General features: G+C 34.3%; 1 protein-coding gene across 2 annotated transcripts in view; it reads left to right on the top strand.

Annotated features, from left to right (window-relative positions):
• Window positions 1-258: 258 nt before the first annotated feature.
• The window catches only part of LOC149801589 (AP-5 complex subunit beta-1-like), an 84,962-nt gene continuing 59,979 nt past the window's right edge, over window positions 259-25,241 (top strand). The window contains exons 1-6 of one of the 2 annotated variants that reach the window (XM_089955836.1): window positions 259-403; window positions 7,205-7,296; window positions 8,311-8,437; window positions 9,200-9,331; window positions 15,469-15,581; window positions 19,016-19,070. In XM_089955836.1, the coding sequence (XP_089811962.1) occupies window positions 275-403; window positions 7,205-7,296; window positions 8,311-8,437; window positions 9,200-9,331; window positions 15,469-15,581; window positions 19,016-19,070 (648 nt within the window). In that variant the 5' untranslated portion in view covers window positions 259-274. Of the gene's footprint in view, window positions 404-430; window positions 688-7,204; window positions 7,297-8,310; window positions 8,438-9,199; window positions 9,332-15,468; window positions 15,582-19,015; window positions 19,071-25,241 lie in introns of those variants that run through there. The other variant, XM_089955837.1, reaches the window with a different exon arrangement.

Raw genomic sequence — 25,241 nt, 5'->3', positions numbered from 1 at the left:
GGCCAAGCTGTATACTCTATAACCCATATTAAACCTATCAATTAGACACCAAAATAAATGAAATTAAAGGTTCTCTGAATTATACCTAAGATATACAAGGTCCATTTTAAATAGCCAGTATAACCAATGAGGAAAGCCGGGATGATTCTTTACCTCTAAATTCCTAAGCCCCTATGCAAAATAAGAAACTGTAGAGCGCCACCTATATCTCTGCGATGGAAAAGGCCAGAGATGATCCGATTGCCCCAAATCATTAAGTTGTGTCCCTTGCAAGATGTTGCGGCAGAGATCTCAGTCGCAAGACCAGCGCCAGAGTTCTGCGTTCGAACTGTGGGACAGCATCATAAATGGGACCATTTTGAAAAGATTCCAGGACTCTTACTTCGTCTTTGATGCATTAAAAGTATGCATGATCCATCAAGGAACGTTTCTGAAATTGACACTTCCTTAACTCGAAAACTGGTGTCACGACCATGCCGTGACATTTTAATAACAACATAAAACCCCACGGAGATTCAAGAAAGAGTATACAAAGTTAAGAGATCCTAAATGTATTGAAAACTAATTGCCTTAAATTGAGGTTTTGTAGGGTTTAGGCCAACAAGTTGCATTCTTCCACCAGAGACTACATGTTGATCAGTAAAACAAAAGCGAGCTGCCAGATATCACCCATACATAGTCCTACATGTAAGACCTCGACGCTGATATTTATGTTTTGGGCGTCAGGATCTTACTGCCTAACTTACGACATGTTTTGATGTCGACTAACATCGTAATGAAAATCAGATTTTCAGTAAAATAACAACGTTTTTCTACAGAGTGAAGTCATAATGTTTTAGTCAGCCTTTACTTACTCGTATGTCTTTTCTCTAATAAATTCAGATTGCCACAAATGAAATGGACCTGTTTTCAAGTTTTGTTGGTTTACATTTTAGCATTTTAGCTGGCTGGAAAGCGGGGAATGCTGAAATTGGGTTAAGTTGAAATATTAATCTTTAACAAAATGAATTAAAATATATTATGCCTATTGAAACTGTAAACAACGTTTTGTTTAATTGAAGAAATGTATCCCTCACATGAACCTACTTGAACAGACTTCGGCATACCTTGACTACTGTCGCGTTTCAACAAATTCAAATGTAGTCAACAGAACATGAAAATGCATCCATTTCCTAATGTTAGATTTTGGTTCCACCAGGATAAAAACAGCATACACCACTCCCTCGATAACTCGCGCACATCGGGGTCCAGAAACATCGACCGCACTATAAGCGAGGGGCGAGTTATCGAGGGACCTATAAAATAAGCCCAAAACCAATAAAGTGATTGACGACATAACGGAAAAAATAAGGGGGGGGGTAGGCAGATTATACTGTTGAATACTCACTTTATAATCGTTCTGAGATTAACTGTTAATAAATATCTCTTCATAACGGTGTACTTTATTATTTTCTCATAGGACAACATTAAAAATTTCAGGATAAATTACAGTATATTGAGGCGATCATCGAAAACATTATTCCACGTGGTTTCCGTTCGCTGAATATGTGTAACACTTCACACATTGTGTACTACGTCACTAAGTTTTATGTTGAATTGTATACATTCTAGTTTTATTGTTTGAGCCAAATTAGAAGTTTTTTATACACAAAAGATCGACTCTTTTCGAGAAACTGTGTCGATCGAACGATAGATAGATAGATAGATAGATAGATTTGAATGCGATAGAAGTAAAATGGAAAACAAAAAAAACAAGAGTTGATCAGTACTGACATATTTAATTGGTCTACAAATTTAAAACAACGTAAATTAGAACAAGTTAATACTTGCCGTTTGTGCCACGCTTGACAAATATCAATTCACTTTTTGAAAAAATCAGTTAATTTTTTTGTGTGTGTTACTCCTTGGTTTCTCTGCCGCCGAGCAAAATCCCTCAGATTTCTCAACTGCATGAGCTTTACGTAGTCAACATTTTGGGTCTCCAGCCACCTTATGGCAATATCAAAATATTTGCTTCCTGTGCAGAGGGGTGGGGGTGCAACATCTGTGTCTGCATCACTTTCAACACTTGTGTTACTCCAGTTAGAATCGTCTTCTGCTGCAAATTTGTTCGCTATAGAAATAATTATAGTTTCATCTGACATGTATTCGGCTGTAGGGCAATCACTGTCAGCACAAATCCACTCCTCCATCAAGAGAAACGCCCATCTCAGGACCATGAGTCTGTACTAATTTCTCCCAAACAGCCTCAGCATTAATGACATCAGTTTCACTGAAACATTCGAAGTCACTATCGTCGTCGTTGTCTCTGTTACTGTTTTGCTTTACGTCAAAGGCAGCTCCAAGACCCTTAATCCAGCACCCGAGGTCTCTTGTAATCGATTTTTTTTTTAATGCAACAAACACTTCCCCAAGTTGTTGATCAAAACAAAGCCGGCATGTACATGTAATTAGGTTCTCACAGAAGTACTCACGGGTTTCGATGTGACGGTCGATTGACTCTTTTCATGTTTTCAATGAACAGACTATGTTGTGATTATAATGTTTAACACTGAAACGGAATTAAAGGATTAGAACGTGACTATCACACAGGAAGTCGTTTAATTGGTGTTTATTTCATTCTCTGTTGCCACCTGTTAACATTTACCAGAAGTTTTCATTGATCGCTATTTCACCAGACTGTTTATTTACAGTATAATGACAACTTTTTATCCTAAAAACTTACATAATATATGATATCTTTAAACAGAGGTCTCGCTAAGATTTTAAAACTGGGTCTTTCTGCCTCTGAATTCAATCACTAAATATCAGTATATTTTCTCACTCGGCCGCCAAGTCAAAGCCTTTGAACTAGCCGCCTAGCTGTTGCATCATGTTCTTTTTTTTTATAATGTACTCTTATGAAATAGCAACAGTACATCAAAGAGTCTTTCAGTCACTGAATTCTGTCATTGTAAATATCAGCACAGTAAACTGATCAACACATTTTCCCACAAAGCAGGTGGCTGAAACAGGACCGGCAAATCTTTGAATTTTCCCGCGCACCTATTACATGCGTACGGAGGACTCCAGCCTCAGTGATTTTCTGCGTCCCAGATCAAAAATTGGCGTCCAAATACGCGTAATTAAGCGTTTTCGAGATCTCTGAAATTAATTCTTCTCTAGAGCTTGCAAATTGCAAAATATGGATTATATTTTTACGGGCATTAATCACCATTTTCGATTATAAAACGAGCAATGTATCAAGGTTTAATTTATCAATTCTTATCGTGATTTTTTTCATGTTCAGCATATTTTAAAGATATTTTAAATACATTTTGTCTGGAAAAAATCGGGAGCCAAGACGGACACCGCGTTATAAGCGGGATCGCGAGTTATCCGGGCGCGAGTTATCGAGGGAGCGGTGTAGTAAGTATATTAATTACATATCAGTTTGTTGAAGAGTGTTTATATGGGCTGCCAAGTGAAATATTCCTGAAACTTTGACTACTTGTTCTGATATCAACAGACATCATAACACACTATACAAGGCTGTTATTTGGATAGTAAGACATAGCACTAAAACAAAAATAATGTTTTACATTGTAGGACTGCACCCATACCCCTTTTTATGAAGTTTCCATTGGTCTATGGAGCAGTAGTATCAAAGGTGCATCAGGTTCACAGGTTGTAAACCTATCTGTGGTTGCCTCGGTTATTGGCTGATCAGTGAAATTTTTGCTGCATCATCCTACATAACAAGAACTTGCTTATTTTTAAAAATATGAATGAATTTTGAAACGTTTTCAGTTTGGTTTTCTGAGGACTAACCATTTGTGATTAATATAAGTGTTAATGAATTCCAGTCTTTGTTTTTGAGGGGGAAAAAGCTAATTTTGTGACTATCAGTTCATGCATATGTTATCATATCAGCAGATATATATTCATGTTCATTTTCAGAGGTTCATGTTGGTTTGATTAAATTGTGGCAGGGTCTTTTATTTATGTTGACCTGTCGGTAATATTAATGTATTTTTTCAGTCTACATTTTTTAAACGGTTAACAAGACAACTTATTCAACAATGAGGCCATTCATAATTCCTGAGGTATAGTTATAATTGAATGTAACAAACATGATTGCTTATTTTTTTTTAAAGTTTCATCTGAAATCTGGGAATGGACATCCCAAACTGTTGATATTGAATGATAAGTCTACTTAAACCCATGAAATCAATTCTTTCACATTTTGTGGACTGCTCCAGTGGCCTAATGGTTAGAGCGTCCGCCTCGGATGCAGAAGGTCGTGAGTTCAGTCCCCGGCCGAGTCATACCAACGACTTACAAAAATGGTACTGACAGCTGCCTTGCTTGGCGCTCAGCATTAAGAGGTTAGTGTTAGGACTTGTTGGCCTGGTGTCAGGATAATATGCCTGGGTGGGACATGATGCTACATGTCTGCGGCATGATGCCCCAGTGCTAGACATCACTATAAACTGCCACATTGCAGACATCATAGTGATATGACTGAAAAATTGTTAAAGCTACGTTAAAAATCCAAATCACATCACATCACAATACATTTTGTGGCAAGATGACATGTTATATCTTAATAAGTCTAAAGTATGATTTACTTTGGTGCATAATTCTTGAATTTGAAGGTTCTGTTTCAGATCACTAGTGATTGTGACTCCTAAATGTTTTATTTGATTGAGGTTTTCAAAATTAGTGCCTTCCAGGAAATATGGCATGCTGATTTTGTGGCATGTTTTTCTTGTCATTGCATTGTGTTTCTGTTTTTAGGTTGGAATTGCATGCCCCGTTTTTTTACACACTGTCATAGTTTATTAATGTTATTTTATAATCTCTAAGAATCCTGGTCAGTTTTTGATAAATCTATAGCATTTAGTCATCAAGCAATTTCTGAGTCAGTTTCAGTCATGGTGTCATTGATGTGCAAGGAGAAGAGTACTGGTCCATGTACAATGCCTTGAGGTACTCCAGAAGCCATCCATTTAGTTTGTACGCATGGAAGGGGAGGGTATAACCTAACTTTATACGCTTGTGTATGGGGGACTACTGATAATGTATGTATGTATAGAAAAGGGGGAGGGAAACCTCAATAATAATTTAATACATAACCTATTCTCGGCGTTTCAGTTTCAGCGGACACTAGACAGACCTTTTAAAGTTACGCAGCTTATTTGTTTGATGCAGCCAGACATTCAACATCAGTGGACTATGTTTTGTTAAACATGTTAATATTATTAGTCCTTGATCATTTCTTTATATATTAAATATAGGCTGTTCTGTAGAATTTGGGGGATGTGTGTGTGTGTGCATCAAGCGTATGTATGCAGGTGGGTGTATAAAAAAGTATGAATGTGTACAGGTGGGGGGAGAGGTCAAGCTTTGCCAGATTTTTGCATAGGTACTAAATGGCCCCCAACCAGATTAGGGACCATTTACCACCACACATTGTTCTTGGAAACATAACAAAGTCTCTGTCCAGTGTAGTGTTTTGCCTGGAAATGATAACACCTTGAACAATTCAAGGGGGACAGGGTCAAAAGCATTTTCAAAGTCTAGGCTGTGTAATTTATGGAAGGCAGCTTGTTTATCATGTGCTTCCTGATTTTAGGGTGGTAATTACTGGCCATTGTGCAGTCACCTTTTTTAACTGTGGGCTAAAGTTTGTTGTAGTAATGTTCATTTGGTAAGCAATATATATATATATATATATATATATATATATATATATATATATATATATATATATATATATATATATATATATATATATATATATATATATATATATATTAATACAAATATTACTATCATACAGGTTAGAGAATTTTTAATTCGTACTCTATGGAGATTAAAACCCAGGACTCGCAGGTAAATGGCACCTATCGCCTTGCCTGCACACACGAGCCCATATTCCCTCTTGACTATGCACACATCACCAAAAAATGATGTTACTCAATTGGTGTTATATGCACTTGTGCGTAGCAGACACACTCACTTGACGACCTAGTAATTAATTCTCATGTATCTACACATTCATTTTGGATTCCTGTGAAAGAGAGTTATAAATATACACCAGACAGAACGGAAAGCAGGGATAGCACTTTCCGTTCTGTCAGGTGTATATTTATAATTCTGTATACCTTGATTTCTTTCATAGGAATTCTGAATGGCTGCATTTTCTATCATGTACATGGTGTGGGGTTGTTTCAAACAGGAAATCTTTTCAAATGCCATTTTATAATGAACTTTCATAAAGCAGAAAGAAAAAAATCTTGATTAAGGGTAGTTGATTAAGCATTTGTACTAACTTAAAATTATAATACTGTAATCTAGTTACTCAGTTAAGATTCATTACAATGTATAGATTCTGTTCTCTTTTTAAGTCATATTGCCAAAATACACTGAATATGAATATGATAGTCTTTAAGCATGCACCAAATGTGTCTAGAATATAGATAGAACTCAGAAATTTTTTAGTTGAAAATAAAGTTTTGCTTAAAACCAATGTTAAATGCAAATATGGATAATGGGAAATAGATGGCATAATTCAGATAAGAGAATGAAAACAAGACACACATATATATTGTATGTGATATATTTCTCTATGTATTTAAATAGAGCTGATCATACATTGCTTGGGCCTGGCTATTCAGAATGGTTGTACCCTGTATGTCATAAAATAATCATATATTGCTTGGGCCTGGCTATTCAGAATGGTTGTACCCTGTATGTCATAAAATAATCATAATTTTATAATGCCCATGTAAAGTGTTTGTTGTTTTCTCGATTGTAATTGTTGCAACTATTAAGTCTTCCATCTGAATTAATAAATAGGTCATGAATGTAAGATATGCTGGATGTAATTCACAAACATTGAGGCTGCCTATCTTGAAATAATAATAATAATTGTTGTTGTTATTATTATTATTACTGTTGCACTAGAACATAACATGCAATATGTTATAGCAAATATACTGATAATTACACAAAATATTTATTATTTTATCGAGAGAAAAGTTTAACGTGCATTCACGCATCAAATTTTCTCACATGTACCATTTTCTCTACATTAGACTGGTCATGTTTATAATGGCTATAGTTTTTGTTGCCTGACTTAATAAACATTGATTATATAAAGCAAAAAATGAAGTAAAAATGCACATTATTTCTAGGACAGTATTGTGTCATCCTCTAGGTTCTGTATGAGGATGTTGTGGACAGTACCTACAAAATAGAGCTGCTAATAGTTCTCGAGGAGTATGGACATCATGGGATTGACAGTGAAAGGTACGATATCTGAAACATAAAGCATCCAGATTGTTGGAAGGGAAAAAAAAGCACAGAAATAATTGTTCTTGCATGTTAAGTTAGGCACCACTCTGAAGTTAAGTGTCAGTTTCTAAGCCAGGTCGATTGCAGCCCCTGTGGTCAAATGCCAGGGTCAGATGCACAACAAATATTTACTGCTAAGTTAAGGATGTTTATCATAATTGTTTTGTCAGGATTTTTTTTATATAAAAATTGGGCGAAAATACACTTCATTAAATCAAAAGTAATTATGTAAATTATTGGCCTGTAAAACAGCAGTACACATACAATTAGATAATTTCTTGAAATACGTGAAATGTGACTGGTTCTACCCACAGCAGCGTGCCACATACAGTTTGACAGTCACTTGAAAATTGCAGACAGGAAATAGTTGACATGTGACAGGTTGTACCCACAGTGATGTGCACATACAATTGACAGTTTCTTGAAAATTGTAGACAGGAAATAGTTGATACATGACTGGTTGTATTCACATTGACTTGCAGAAACTGCCACTGGTTTCTGAGAAACTTAACATAGTTTACTATCATTTGCTCAAAGTTTTCTAAATTTTAAAATGTTACCACTGGTTAAAATAACTGAATGTTTTAATTGTTAAAGCCTGTAGTTATAAGATTTTATCTGGAGGATGCCCATAATGACACATGCTTTCAATGAGAAATTTCAAATATATATATATATATATATATATATATATATATATATATATATATATATATATATATATATATATATATATATATATATATTTTCAAATATATATATATATTTCAAATATATATATATATAGAATCAGGTTTATGTCCTTTGTGCAAGTATTGTGAAAATGTTGTGATAAAATATGACAATTTATATCTACATTATATGAACTTGGGCCAGTAAACATTTTTTCCCACTGAGTTAAGCACACCAATCAAAAGATACAGTGGCTTATATTTTCTCAAGAATTAATCATGCAGTCTTCTGTTGCAGTGTTGATCAGGTCATCACATCATTGTTGGACATATTCCATCAGCTGCGTAGGGCAGAAAAGAATCAGTCAGTCTGTTGCCAAGCAATCATTACAGCCACATCACTTCTTTTGCAGATGGAGCAACTGGTCAGTAATGAGATTGACGACAATAATAACAAGTACAACATTAATAGTTATAATCCTTCTTTTGATTTGCACAAGTTCTCACAAACTTTTTCAAGCAAAGGTAAAGCAAAACAGCTGCACTTTTCTTTTGGCATTGTTGTTGGTGGTTTTGTTTAGGTTCTGGTTTAAGTTTCTTATTTGCTTATGCTGCTTATTTTCTCCTAGAATTTTCATCATATTTCAGATGAATCATTATGAATTGAAGATAATTCTTTCTTTGACACACTAAACGGCCTGTCTGAAGTTGAGGTCAAGTGACAGAAATAGAAGATTTGTGTTAATGCTTCAGATAAAATTTTATTTCCTTGACCCTTTCATGGGTTATGTCAGTACTTTGATATCTCAAAGTAAAGACCATTAATTCTGTGACACACTTGATAACACTTTGGACCTTGTGGTCAGTGTTACAAAGTGTACAGCTGTGCTTGCAATGCGGGCTCAAGATGTAAGACCAGGACTTCTTGTGACGGTATACAGCAACAGCTCACTTACATTGTAGCTTGAAGATGGACAAAAATAATCCAAAGACATTATGATATATCTAGGCAATTGCAATACGATGAAATGCCATGATGGAGTGAGAGAGAGAGGGAGTGGTACAAAGATATTAGTCTTGATGAGATATGAGGGTGATGAGTTTAGTTTCACCACATTTTAATTGATAATACCCCTTTAATGTAAGTGAACAATATAACAAATTTGTGTTAATTTTATATACTTCAGCACACAGAAGTGGGGAAAACAGTTGTGTCAGACTTGGTTTCTACAGCAGCTATGTACACAAGTCAACCAGAGACCAAGAGATTGCAAGCCTGTGCTTGTCAGTGCCTGTTCCAAATTGAGGATTTTTCTCCAGTAAGATTTTATTACGACTTTTTGATCTTAAACTAAGTAATAGCCAAGAGCAAAATGAACAAGTTTTGTAAAATTCAACAAATAATTTATTTATATAGAATACAAAGTGAAAGATGTAAAAAAAGAACATATGGTATTGAAAATTAAATTACAAATAATCCAAGAATTTCTAACACAAGTGCCAATGACTAAAGTTCTGAATAAACTGAGTATTCCAAACTAAATCCAATGCTGAAAGTGTTGATGTGCCTGTGGTGGTCCATGTTGTGGTGATGTGACAACACTCTTGTTGGATCACAATAATACAATCCAAGAATATATCCTAATTTGAATTTCACTATAAAATCCAAGTCTCTATTTCCAAGAATGTTATTTTTGAGCACTTTGTATTTTCAAAGAAGAATAACTTGAATTAAATAATTTGAATAAATAAATTCCAGCCAAATGAAATTATGGACTCAACAATAATACAACTGATTCTGCTCAGATCTTAAAGCTATAATGAATGATTTCTAGATAAACAAGATTATATTGTCCTCTACTTGACCTCATATCACAATTAGCTTTTTCTAAAAGAAACTATTACCTAATGGAAAATTTAATTCTGGAAGGTTCTAAATATTTACAAGATAAAATATTTGTTATAATTAGAAGGCCTGTTACTAAAACTATAATATAAATAGTAGTAAACAACAGGTAGACACAGCGTTTCATGAAGAATTTCCAATCTTCCGAACTCCAGTTGAGATAAACATATTTATAAAACCAAAATCAATTATTCTGGTCATGAAGAAAATAAACCTGACCCTAGAGAAGTCCATGTCTAAAACACAGCCATCCATAGCATACAATGAATAAAAGAAAATTAACAAACAATGCAAATTAAATATACATAATAATTGATTGAAAACATTTTGTTTGATTTTTGTGCTTTTATCTTAGTGAAGTTTTGGGGCATATGAAATGGAATGTGGCAGAAAATTCTTTGCATAAAGCTGCTCTTGTCAGTCAGTTTTTCTATTCATAAAAATTAATCCTACCATATTGGGTATGCAGTTTCAAATCAACAAGACTTGGGTAAATATCATTATGATCTTTCTCCATTGTCTTAAAAAAGTTATGGACCAAGATACATAGATTATCATATGTTGCACATTTGATAAAGAGGGAGACCTTGTATAACACAGGGACAGAGAACTCTATATAAAAACTTTGCTTAAATAAACATTTTAGCTGTATTGGTCAAAAATAAAAGCTTGTTCAATGGCCTGGTGTCCAGCATCTGTCATTAGCACTCATACTTAAGGGATGGTACCTTTTCACTAAAGGATTTCTCATAATACCTAGTTGGTTCTCAGTGGAAATGGTGCTGTTCTGACCTCCAGTTTGACTGCCATGGCAACGGTCTTGAAAATATTGTTAATGCTAGATGTACATAATATTTGTTCAAATCAATGTGGCATTTTCACTAGAATACTTAATATTATATCTAGGTGGTCCTATATGAAATTGGTGATGATATGACATCCAGTGTGGCTCAAACCATGGTCCACTTGCAAATCTTATCACAACTTCTTAAGATGTATGGTTGGCCTTAAATGAAAGTGGCACCTCATACAGCATGGCCATTACAGATGCCATCTTAAAATGTTAGCATTACTCATCCAGAATGGATGGGTTTTCACAAGAAGACATCCAATTTGTGTAGCCATTGCAGCATGGGTTTTTTGCTAAAAGTGGTTGTAATAGTTGTAGGGTTTAATAACATGTCTTTACAAGACTGGTTATAGAACAGTAAATTGTCAAAATTAAAATACAAAGAATTGTCCAAAAATAAAGATAGAACATTCCAAATAATTCACAAACATGCTTGTCATGTTTAGTTGGTCCATAACGAAAGTGGTGCCAATCTGCAAACTTTCTGCTTGGGGTGCATCCTGTAATGATGTTTTGACCTGGACTTTTTTAAAAAGAGCGTGGTTTATGTAAACAAAATTTGACTTTGTATTTTAATGATTTTAACATTGTTTGCTTATAGCATTGTTTTGTGCATCTTTTTAACTTACTACTACAATGTATACTTACATACACCATCACTGAATGTCAACCATTTTTTCTTCCAAGCTCCAGGCAACAGTTTAGAGTGGGTTTCACAGTACCTACCCCCCCCCCCCTCCAGGAGGGGGATGACTTTGTTAACATTTTTGCTTAGGTTTTCTGCACACTGTATAAATACTGTTATACCTGGAATCATGAAACAGGGAATGCATCTTGATAAATACTAGACACTCATCACAAAGTATACTACTTGAAGTAAAAAACTCTTTTCTGATATTTAATGTGTAGGATATCATATTCATATTATATGTTAGAACTAAGGTTTTCACCTCATGCTGGGATCAAAACTGGGGTATAAAGATGATGCTGTTCTGCTTTTAAATTTAACTGCAATTAGTAAGTAGTAGAAAAGATTAACACAACTTTGTCTCAGAAGCCACTAAATTCACATTATACGTCCAAACTAAGTTTACACAGAACATTTTACAGACAAAATCATTTTCAACAGAGAATGTTCCAATTCACATGATGTCATTTTGTTTGATGCAGTACTTATTAGAGTATAGTTAACAATCCGTGCTTACATAACCTAAAGTGTCACCTTCACAACTAAACATTACATTGTTGTGATATTCATGTGAAAAAATGTTTATTGGAAGCATAACTTCCCATATTTACTGTAATGTATTTTTGACTGGATATTTGCAGTATTTGATTTTGAACAGTCAACTATAGAATATGTAAATAAATTTCATTTTTGAATTGGAATTGCATCACACATTTACTGCGTAAATGTACAGTTTTTGGATAAACTTCTGTCAGTTTTGGAGACCGGTTTATGTCCACATTTTTTTGCGAACATATGTGAGCTTATTTACTCCTTTGTTAACATTTAAACCATGCTTGTATACAGGGTGGGTCCATGCTACAGGTATACCTCCACCCTCACCCTACATACCTGCTATCAACTGAGCAATACATTAGTTTTACTTGTTGTTTTTGTCTTAGGGTTTCATGTTATAATATATTACATGACATAACAAGCCCCTGTAGTGATAAATTGGCCACATTCAGGCAGTCGAGACCATAAAAATAGTAGTATACAGGATTCATACAAATAGTAGTATACAGGATTCATAAAAGTAATAGTATACAGGATTCATACATTAGTAATTGTGAACATGTGTAAAACATAGATGAGTACATGATAATAATGTACTAAAATGTAGTAGTACTGAATTGAACAAAAAACATATAAATGATTGTTTCTGTAGATGTTGATTAAGAAGCTTTTTGAAAATTTGGCATGAAAATTTGGTTTAGGTAAATGTAACTTGTTTAAACTGGATCTTAGTTTATACATATTTACATTTTTAACAAATTTAAAGTTACATGTAAGATAATCTGGAGCAAAAAACTATGTACGGATTTATGGACTAGTAAATTCTTTTGAAACTGAGTTCTCTGCTCAAATGAAAGTCACTTTAGGGTTTTAAAAAGATTTATTGATGGTGTATCTAAATCAGCATCAAGAACAACTCTAGCTGCTCTTTTTCAAAATTTTAGCAATCTTTCCTGATTTTCTATACCACCATTACCCCAGATAGAACAACAATATTCTAGATGTGGCATGATATGTGCATTGTAGAATATATTTTTCTGTTCTTGAGGGATACCACTCCAGTGGCCTAGTGGTTAGAGCGTCCGCCTCGGATGCAGGAGGTTATGGGTTCGATCCCTGACCGAGTCATATTAAAAACCATTAGACCAGGCATGACCGCTCCAGTGGCCTAGTGGTTTTCGTATCTGCCTCGGAAGCAGAAGGTCGTGGGTTCGATCCCGGGCTGAGTCATACCAAAGACTTACAAAAATGGTACTAACAGCTGCCTCACTTGGCATTTGGCATTAAGAGGTTAGTGTTAGGACTGGTCGGCCTGGTGTCAGGATATAGTGACTGAGTGGGACATCATGCTATATGTCTGCGGCATGATGCCCCAGTGCTAGACATCACTATAAACTGCCACATTGGAGACATCTTAGCGATATGACTGAAAATATGTTATAGCTACATTAAAAATCAAAATCACATCACTGTTCTTGAGGGAGATAAGATTTTGTTCTGTTCAAGAGATAAAGTAGCAAGTTAACTTTTTTAATGACCTTATCAGCTTGTATTTTCTAGAACAAGATATTGTCTATCATGATGCCAAGTAATTTTTCATTTTCAGACTGTTGTATATCCATTCCTTTTATCATTACTTTGAAATAATTTTTCTCAGCTTTTACTCTTGTTTGACTTCTATGATCATGGTTTTTGATTTGCCTGAATTTTTCTTCATACACTGTGCTCTCACCAGTTACAAACTTTTTATTTAATTTAGTGCTAATCTCATGACGTGTTGATCCAGTGTTATATAATGTTGTGACTCCTGCGAACATGTTGCTGGTGGACAGCTCAGCGTGATAAAGTAAATCATTGATGTGCAACAGAAAGAGTAATAGTCCAAGAACTTATCCTTATGGAATACCTGACTTTATCAGGTTCTTAGCTGAAAGGTTATTTGAAATAGAGACTTCTTGTTGTCTGCCTTCAAAATAGGTTTGAAACTTCATGGTTAACTTGACAAATGCTAAGCTTTTTCGGCAGGAATTTGTGACTTACAAGGTTAAAAGCCTTGATCTTTTGCTGTTAACCAGTCATCCACTATTCTAGTTAGAGTAGTCTGGTATGGATGTATAAATTAAATGATTCCAGTTAGTTTCCTAATTCATTGCAAACATGTCTTTCAAATATCTTTGAAAGTGATGATAAAACTGATATATGTCTATAGTTATTCATATCAGAAAGATCTCCCTTCTTATGTATCAGAATTACTTTTGCCAGTTTTAGCCTGTTTGGAAAAATAGCTGTGGAAATACTTAGATTGAAGATCTGCATAAGCGAAGGTGCAATCAATTGAGATAAGGGTTTTAGGAATTTAGCACTTACATTATCTAGACTTGTAGCTGTTCTGACATCAAGTTGGTCTCATTCATTTAAAATGAAGTCAAGACTTATTTTAGGTATTTTGAAGCACTCTTTGCTTAGTTTAGAAGAAGTATGCTCATTTAATTCATCACTGGAGAATCTTTTATCAGCTGTGAGATCACAGGTTTTTTGTTTATATTCACAAAGTAATTCATTGTGTGCATGTGCAGTTTCAATAGGATCTTGCTGAATATCATGATTTTCATCACTAATACATGTAAGTGGCAGGTTATTGATGGATTTACCTCAAGACATTGAATGTTTTCTAGAGTTTTTTAGAGTTCTTTTTTCTAATACTATCTAATATTTCTGTGGAATAGTGAGTTTTCCTTGCATTTTGAATCATTGACTTGACTGTTTCTCCGTAATGTATAATTGTCTGTATCTTGTGATTTATGAAGTCTATCCCTTGTCTTAATAGCATTCAGTATATCAACTTTAATTCAGTTGGGTTTTGTTGATTGAATCTTTTGTAATTAATAGGAGCATGAGTGTTCAGAGTACATGTCGTATATTTTTTGTTTATGCCCTTAAGTCACAGGGTGGAAAGAAAGTATAGGGAGAAGAGTGTCTAAATGATACTCTATAAAGCAGTACATTACAAGCATGGGAATCTCCAATGGGAGAAGAGTGTCTAAATGATACTCTATAAAGCAGTTCATTACAAGCATGGGAATATCCAATGGGAGAAGAGTGTCTAAATGATACTCTATAAAGCAGTACATTACAAGCATGGGAATATCCAATGTGAGAAAAGTGTCTAAATGATAGTCTATAAAGCAGTGCATTACAAGCATGGGAATCTCCAATGAAATCACATAATAATTTAGATCAGTTAATTGAAATAGTCAAATTATCTTGCGTAAGAGGATTCTTATCACTTCTTGAACAGGTGCAGCAAGAGACAAAGAATTTGTGAAGGTTCAGGGTAGGTTGAGAAAGCTTGTAGTTCAGAGTTCAGGGTCTTAGAGAGTCATTAGGTCAGAGTTTAAGGTGATATGAACATAATTTCTCACCAGCAAGGTAATTTTCTAATGTTTTTGTGTTACAGGGCATTTTGTTCAGTCACAAAGAGGCATTTTTGAAGCTGGTTCAGCAAGAGAGGTCTGACATTATCCAAGACTGTGTCCTTCTCCTGGCAAAGGTCATGGAGAACTATGTAATGTAAGTCTAAAACATCACTTCATACAGCTTTTAACAAGCTGACAAATCATATTATGACTAGAGCTTGTTATAATTTCATTCTAGAAAAGATTTCTTCTTCTCATTGCATTTCTTTGACTAACAAAAAAAATGAAGATTGTCTTTATATCTGAAACTCGTGCATTTATAATTGGAAGTAATAAATGATTTGTTGTTATGTTTGAGTTGGAATAAAACATGCGATGGTGTCAGTCATAGGACATGATTTCAGTAGATATTTTGGTTTAATTCTCCAGCATTTTTGTCTCATCTTGTGCATTTTCAAATATGATATCCGACATTTCTTCACTGAACTTACAACGGAACTAACTGAAATATATTTTAAAAAACTACATAACAATTTGCCGGTGTGCTTTCACGACGAGTAATTCAGATGGAGATTGATTTTGCTTAAAAAGTCCTGACATGAAATTGGCTTTACATGTTTTTTGAGGTGGGTACTATTTTAAGCTCATAGTAGAGAAGAGCTATTGTACATCCCAGCATTGGCATTAGCACGTCTAAAAGTATATACACAGGTACACCCTCACTTCATCTCTATCAGTTGGTCTTCCTAGGTCCTAGACAACAGTTTGGAATGGGTTCGTGGTACCCAGCTCATGGGGAGGGGACTAGCTTTGTATTTAAATGTACATAAGTTTTTCCATTTATATCTGGATTGTTTCACTCTATAAACATACTTTTATTCCCAGAATTTAGAAATTTGGTGAGGAGATGCATCTTGATGAGTATGACACTCTCATCACAAAATTCAACCACTGTGACACATATTTCATGCTTCACTGACTTTGGTAGAATTTTGTTGGTTTTTCATTTATTTTGAAAGCCCTGTTCATTCTTCAGTTATCAGACTAAATGATTGTATGCATAAATATTATGCTTTGCCCTCAGAGCAAAACAAGTTCACTGTGACCTATATTTTACATTTCAATGGCTTATGTTAAGTTTTTACATTTAGCTCAAGACTACAATTATTTCAACTTGTAAACATACTGTTGTACCAAGAATCATTAAACTTGGTGAAAGGATACATGTTGATGGGTACACGCCCTTACTACAAAAATTTGGACACTGTGCTGGAATTTTCAAATTGATAATTGTTTGCGTTTCTTTTTATACTCTACCCTCAGAACAAAAGATGGTCACTGTGACTTACACTTCACGTACGACTGGGTTAGGATACATATTTGCAATTATCTCATGACCACATAGGTCTTTTGCATCTTGCATATTAGAGGAGCACTGATATGCCCCAAACAGTATTGCAATATATTGTGATATACCAAACTCATCTTGCAATTCATATTGGAATACAGTAATAGTCGACGAAAACAATAAAATGGTCACAATAACATTTACTACTTGAAAAATGTAACATCGCTAAGTGATGCTACCTTTTACCTTTCATTCGACGTATGACTCCATTCCTAAATACAATTCACTAATACTTTTAACAATGTTCAAGCCAATGTGACTCTCAGAAAACTCCCTGGTCTGCAGAACGAAAGACTGCAGCTCCCAGTTTTCATTTAAGATTGAAGCAGTAATAGTCACATAAGATTTGGTGACTCTACTGGTCCAGTCATTTGTGGTAAGTGCTACAGGCACATTTATGTAACTTTTTTTTATTCATGTCTCTGCAAGCTTTATACATATCTGGCACCACTGTTTCAGAGAAGTATGTGTGCGATGGTAAGTGATATTGAGGATCCAAATCCCTAACAGTTTCTTTGAAACCATCATTTGCAACAATACTGAAAGCTTGCAGATCTTTTACAATTAATCTAGAGACGGCAGTTGTTATATTCTTATGTTGAACACTTGTGTCTTTATATAAAGATGTAGGTGCGACTGCAAACATTGCCAGAATTTTCTTTGTGTAACTTTTCACCATTTTTGAAGTAGTGCTGCTGGATAACACTGTAATCCCTGTCTTCTTGTGGTGTCAAGTTAGATGGTACTTAAATTGCTCATTCCATGACCATAACATACTTCAGTATCGTACTTCTTGCATGTGGAAATACCTTGTTCAGTTTTGACACTACTCTTTCTTTTCTTTAAACTGAAAAATTCCCATGCAATATCAAAATCATTTTTTCCTCTTTTTAAAAATTTCAAATCACATCTGCTTGGATTTTCCTTATGGTGCAAAGAACTTACCACACCTTCAACCTGCTCTGTAACCTCCTTGGCTACCATTCAAACCAGAACCAGACATAAATTTGTACATTATGATACATTTCATTGACTGGCTTCAGTCCAACGTACCTATCCGACTTCACCCATGTGTACTCCCCATCTAGAATCATCTGATTCTCTTTCAACAGTTGTATTCTCATTGTTCCAACTATTAAAACAAAGTCTTATGGAAAATGTTCTTTGCATACCAGGGTCCATTATATGGAATGAATCACCAATTGATCTTAGACACAAGGATACTGCGATCTGATTCAAGAGTGCTCTTACAACTCACCTATTACAACTACAAGAACAGACTTAAAGACTTAATAATGTTTACTTCCTTAACTATTGCCAGCATGTTTTTGTTTTTGTGATTTCATGGTGTTTGTTTTTTTGTAATCTTGTCATTTGATATGTTTTTATGTGTTATTCAATATTAAAAAATACTTGGAGCTTCAAAAGATTAAGCACTGTTCTAAGTCCACATTATTATTATTATTAATATTATTATTATTACCTACCTACTCTACCTACCTACCTAAAGCTTTCCCGAGGCAAGCTAGTATAGACCCTTAAACATCTATGCACCCCTTTGAAATACAAATAGAATGATGAATTAACAGAAAATGGACTGAACACTGAGCAAAAATGCAGAATTAATAAAAAAAAAAAAAAATCATCAGTGTTAGCACTAGCAATAAATGATCATTGAAATATTTTTTTGAATGTTTATCACTTTAAAATCAGTTGTATGTAAATACCTATACTCCAATGGCCAATTCCTGATCACCACCAAATACCTTCTACTCTCCAACATTTTTATTGATGCTGCTATCAGTTATGGGATGTAAGGTAAAACTTTAATTAAAACAAAATGCAAACTACAAGTTTAAAAATCTATGAAGTTTGTTTTTGTTTTTTTTCATCATGAGAAGCTAGGAATTATGATTTAAAAGTGATCTTTTGCCTCAGTTATGTACAACATCAGTTATTTATTGGATAGAAATTAAGATTCCTTCAGCTTTACTTCCATTGTGTAGTCTTGCAGGCATTTTGAATGTTTGTAGATGCACTTCCAAACCATGCAAGAATAAACATAAGTGAAAAATGCAACACAGAAGAAATGCATTTTGGGGTACATAATTGTTTCAGGGTTCTCTGTAATTGCTGATTACACTTTCAAATGACTGTCATTCTAATTTTCTATGTTTCAGCTTAATTAACACTGATACAGCACCCACAGAAATGGTGTCTGGAAGGCAAATAACGGTAAACTTATTAATTGTTGCTTCTGTACACCTGTGCCTTGATAATTCATGCACAACCATATCCCCGGTTCCTTTCAGAGGCCTAGAAAAGGATGGAAATTGACAAGAGGGAGGAGAGAGACTAGTGGTAGTTTTGTGTGTTAATGTTAAGAAAAGCCTTACTTCATAAGTTAGAAATTGAACATCATTAAGTTGGAAGCTGCTTTGAATAATGGCATGATGCAGCTGTGGAGAAATAGCTTTAAATAGCATTCATGGTTTTAAGTGTTAACATATGTATCCTTCAGATATCAGGGTGTTCACTAAACCTTTTCCACTGAAGCTTTCTCTTCATTTCCCCCCACCCCAGGCTAATATCCATTTCAATTTTAGGCATTTTCTGGCATTAAAAATGTCAACTTATCATCTTTGTGACATAATGTTGTACTTTTTCCCCTTTAGAAAAACCCTCCCTAGGGCTCAATAAAAGAACTTGTCCTCTCATATGATGTCATAAATATTGACTGGGTGGTGTAAAAATTACTATGCATTCATCCATGGGCTGTGTAGATGCAGAATAAATCTGAGTGCACATTCTGCCCTTCAGTATCACTTAACATTTGGCATGCATCAGGTATAAGTAACTTGTGCCTGTTCTGCCTACTTATTGTCAGTTGATAGCATGTTGCAGAGAAAACGAATTCATGTTTTTGGCACAGGTATGTGATAGAAACTTTATACTAAAATAAGTAAATATTATGATTGTACTTTGTTGCAGTTGCATGCTTAGTGCACAGTTTTTTAATATTTGCATTTAGTGTCACACTTTTAAGTAATTTAGGTATCATTTTGATGTGAAAAATGATTCTCTTTCTATGAGCTTTCATACATCTATATGTGTAAGCACCTTTTAGAAGGTAAGAGACAGAGAATGTCAAAATTTATGTGATTATGCATCTGGTAGGGCAATATTACATTTGCCACAGGTCACTGTTGTTTTCTAGACTGAAGCTTTATTGATACATTGTCATGCCAAAGGGAAGATAACAGCAGGTATTTCTATAAACATGTAATTACATTTCACAAGTCTTACCTATATCTGATTTAATATATATATATATATATATATATATATATATATATATATATATATATATATATATATATATATATATATATATATATTTTAATTTAATTGTTTGTTTGACAGTTTTAAATTTTTATTTTTCTTACATGCTATTGTAATGTAAATTTATTCGCTAGAGATGATACTTTTTCAGAAAATTGTTTGACCTTGACTGTTAGTTTATAAACAACAGGTGTTGATCTAAATTCTGACCTGGCTTCAGAATTAGTAAGCAAAGTTCTGTTTTATTTTAAAATGATTGGTTGTTGTCAAGTCATGATGGGACTACATGGGTTAAGAAGTAAACACTTTTTTAAAATTTTTATTCTGGGAATAAAATCATTGGTCTAATCAAGGCCATATTCTGTGTCTGTGATATAAACAGGATCACCTGACCCCCCCCCCTTTGATTTCGCAATTCTGGTTTTTCCATAATAACGCATTTGTTAGTTATAATAGTGGTGTGTAGAGAGAGATTTCTCAGTTTTGGGGGCTTTTAATACTGATGTCAGGTTAATTTGTTGTAGCCAGATTTGAGCTATAATAATTCTTCAGATCAGTTGGATTTCAAAAGGATTTATTCTTTATTCTCTGGAAATATTTTTAGGAGTGCTACTCAGATTTTGGAAAGACATTGTTTACAAGTTTAATTTGGATTTCCAACACCGGAGTGCCATTATTTGTATTTCTACAAGTAACTGTAGATAAGCATAGTACTGACTATAGCATACATCATCGTCATCCATCTTGGATTTTACATCAGAATTCAAATTTGAAATTATTAGAACATTTATTACTAGGATTTTTGCAATTAAATTCATGGATTATTCTTAGATTAATTTTGGATTTGATTGTTGAAACCATAAGTTCTTCTCCTTTTTTATTTTTACAGAATTTTCCAGCAAAAAAATTGTTTGTTAAATTTTAAAAAGCTTGTTGTTTTCACTCATTCTGTGTTACTGTTTATTTGAACCTAAGCACATGACAACAAGAAAATTTTTGCCAACTTACAACATAAGTAATTTTAAGTTTCAGAGCTCAGCAAATCCCCACCAATATTCACATAATGCATGCTGTTGTAATCTGTTTATAATGCAGATCATGTTGAGACAACAGTTGATTGGTCAAAATCTAGTTGTGGTAGTGACCTAAAAATGTCCCAGTTATTTTGACCAATCAGTAATTTCCTTTTTATAGCAAGCCTCTTTAGCTCTTTAGGATGGAATTTTACTGCAATATTCTTGAAAAGTTATTACTTCTCTGCCTAAATGGATGGTCATATCATCATGGGGTTTTCACTAAAAGACTTTTTATGATGTCCAATTTGTTCTAACTGAAAATGGTGCTGATCTAATGTCCAATATGGCCACCATGACAACTATATGTATCACTGCTACTCCTGAATAGAAAGTCATATTGTCATGGGTATTTCACCATAATAAGACTTCTTATATTTCCAGTTGATTCTAAATGAAATGGTGCCACTCAGACATCCATTGTGGCGACCACAGTGACCATTTTTAAATCTTGTTAGCATTTTTTTTCCTGAATGAATGATCGTTTTGGCACTGGGGTTTTGCTGAAAGATTTATTATGATGTCTAGTTGATTGTAAATGAAGGTGATGCCAGTCTGATCCCCATTTTGTCAGTCTGATCTCCAGTATGGCCACTGCAAAAGAAAAGAGGTATCAGTATGGGGTTTTCACCAGAAGACTTCTTACAATGTTTTGCTGGTCCAGGATGGTGCTGATATGAAATCCATTTTGAAAATCATAAGAGTTTTTACAGTATCTACTTGGTTCTATATAAAAATGATGCGAACAGAAACTCTATGGTGACCATCTTGAAATGTTATATCTACTACTCCCACGTGGATGACTACATCAACATTTAGTTTTCACCGCCAGACTTCTAATAATACCTTGTTGGTCCTAAATGAAAATGGTGCCAATTATGCACCCATTATGGCTGTAACAACTGCTGTCTTGAAAATCTTGATGCTCAGCAGTTAAAAGAAAGAAATCGTCTTATTTTGAATTCCAGTTGAGTGTCTGACCCTTCGAAGGTCTCTTGTTACATTGTACAGGGGTTTCAGTTCAGATAATTATGTTATCTCAAACAGTTTATTCTGGGATAACATGATTTACCAAGGCTGAACAGCTGTGACCTAGTTTTAATGACTTGAACTTTGTATTTTGGTTTGATTTTTAGTTCTAGGTTGTACAGAACATGTACATTTAATAAGGATGGCATGAAGCATGTTTCCTCTGCACTTCAAACCTCTTCCTCATGAACAAGAATATGTCAGCTGAAGTAGATTTCAAAATAGACTCTGCTTTATTGGCAACCATTGGATAAATGAGTATAACATTTTATAGGAAACTTTTTTTATTCTATCACTTTGTACATTAAAATTTTGAATAACTCCAGTGCCAATCACTCAGATACTTAAACTCACTTGAAAGATTTACTTGTGTTTAGTGTTTCATGTATGTGTCCAGGGTAAACATGAAACTATTGGAACAAAAAATGTTTGATCCACATTGCTTCCATTTTTCAAAGAGGTACTGTATGTGGTAAATATCTTTATTGAACCACATATTTAACAAGAAATTTCCTAATTTCTGGTCACAAATTTTGATCCTGAGTAATTTCATTTTTATTTCTATCTTTGGAATCATGCAGTATTTCTGTCTATGGAATTATGCAGTATTTCAGTCAGTGGAATCATTCTATTACTGTCTATGGAACCATACAATATTTCTGTCTATGGAACCATGCAATATTTCAGTCTGTGGAATCTTGCAGTGTTTCTGTCTGTGGAATCATGCAGTATTTCAGTCTGTGGAATCGTGCATTATTTCTATCTATTGAATCATGCAGTACATGTATTTCTGTACGTGGAATCACACAGTATTTCTGTCTATGGAATTATGCAGTATTTCAGTCAGTGGAATCATATAGCATTACTGTCTATGTAATCATGCAATATTTCTGTTTGTGGATTCATGTAGTATTTCAGTCTATGGAATCATGTAGTATTTCTGTCTATGGAATCATGCAGTATTTCTGTCTGGAATCGTACAGTATTTATAGGTTACTGCATTTGTATGTGAAAATATGAAAGTTTTTCAGATGGGTATACTGCACAACCTTGGGAGTAGCGTATATCCATCCAACAAAATGAGTTTATATTTTCAAATGCAAATGCAGTAACCTTTTTATTATATGCTCATTTTCTTATCCTAACTAAGGTTTAATTATTTAAACAAAAATACACCTCAAGAAACAAAGTAAATGAATTTATGCCATATTCCAAACTAAATACAAAAGTGCAGATTCATCAGTACACAACAACAACATTATTAATGCGCACATAACTCCGCCCAGATAAATTTGAATTTGCTAGACATCACTTTTGAGAAAAAAAATGGCATTTTGGTCTACTTAAAATTGAAATTTAGATTCATATTTTGAATTAATGCGCTTTGCAACAACTTTTCCATTTAGTCTGGAATGAATAGATTTTGGTATTTTTGTCGATTCTGCCAAATTTTGTGATAATTGGATTTATCTGTGTCATTTCTACATGAAGTACATCTGATTTCAGCAGCGAGAGAGCAGCATGTTGACATGTGCAAGTGTGTTTCTGTTGTCATTGAATGTTTGAAATCATAATGTGGGAAAAATATGAAGGCTTTCAATTGCAATTATCAAAAAGACACTATGGAATATAATGTTTATTTCATTTTGAGTGCAGTAAGGAGGATGTAATTGCACTTGGAATATAGTTGAAATTACAGTACAGTTTCAAAATGTGTAATCAAGCTTAAGAATCCATGACATGGCTCATGTAATTCGGATTTGCAGAACTAAGAAAGTACATTTTGAGGAAATTCAGGATGTAAAACTGTAAGTATAGTTTTTGCTGTTCTTATTACCAGCTATAGAAGACAGTTAATGCCTTGTCACTTGCATGTTATTTGTAGGGACCCAGCAATTTTATGACCTGTCTGGTGTCTATCGCTAGCCTAAATCAGAAACATTGTATCAAAAAGGTTAACGTGGAATGTGGCAAAGCAGGTGGTATGTGGCTGTCCACAAAACATCTGCTTTAGTTCATTCAGAAACAAATTTAATCAACCAAAACGTAAAGCGTCTAATACGTGAGTGTACATGATTTGTTTACATAGTAGTTCCTAATACACTATTGGGCACATGTGTCATGCAAGTGAGTGCAATATGAAGTGCATGTGAGTGCAATATCTTAAAATACTACTTGATTCTGACAATGTGAAGTTAATAGAGAAAAAAATGAGCATATAATAATTCTGCCTATTGAATCATGCAGTACATGTATTTCTGTATGTGAAATCACACAGTATTTCTGTCTGGAAACATGCAGTACCTGGTATATCTGAAATCATGCAGTATTTCTGTCTGTGGAATCAAACAATATTTCTGTCTGTTGAACAATGCAGTATTTTTGTCTATGGAATCATGCAATATTTCTGTTGAATCATGTAATATTTATGACTATTGAATAATGCAGTACATGTATTTCTGTATGTGGAATCATGCAGTATTTCTCTCAGTGCAGTCATGCAGTATTTCTGTCTATGGAATCATGCAATATTTCTGTTGGAGGAATTATGCAGCATTTTCTATGCAATCATGCAGTAATCTTCATTTACTATATGGGGGTCCCAAGTGGCCGAGTGGTCTAAAGCACTCACTGTTCTGGATCACGGACATTTCACCACTGTCTGTGTGAGTTCAAGTCTCAGGCTCAAATAATGTGGGCATGTGAGAAAGCTTGCCAGTAGCTTCTCATGGGTCGGTAGTTCTTCCTGGGGTTTTGCAGGGTTCTTCCTCCACCAGTTATACTGGCTGCCATGTATCTTGTGCTGAAAAATGGCGTTAAACCCTACAACAACAACATTTACTATATTCTTGATCATAAGATACATAACATGCTTATAAGTTGCAAACTGCATAGAACAATATCTGCCATCACTTAGTGGGTCTATGCAGTTTGTTAGAAGGAATTATTAGAATGAACAATG

Source organism: Sinohyriopsis cumingii, chromosome 4, assembly GCF_028554795.1.
Source record: "Sinohyriopsis cumingii isolate HCF-2022 chromosome 4, ASM2855479v2, whole genome shotgun sequence".
NCBI classification, from domain to species: domain Eukaryota; kingdom Metazoa; phylum Mollusca; class Bivalvia; order Unionida; family Unionidae; genus Sinohyriopsis; species Sinohyriopsis cumingii.
Note: the sequence above shows the minus strand (reverse complement) of the source record. Positions and strands in the feature narration are given on the sequence as shown.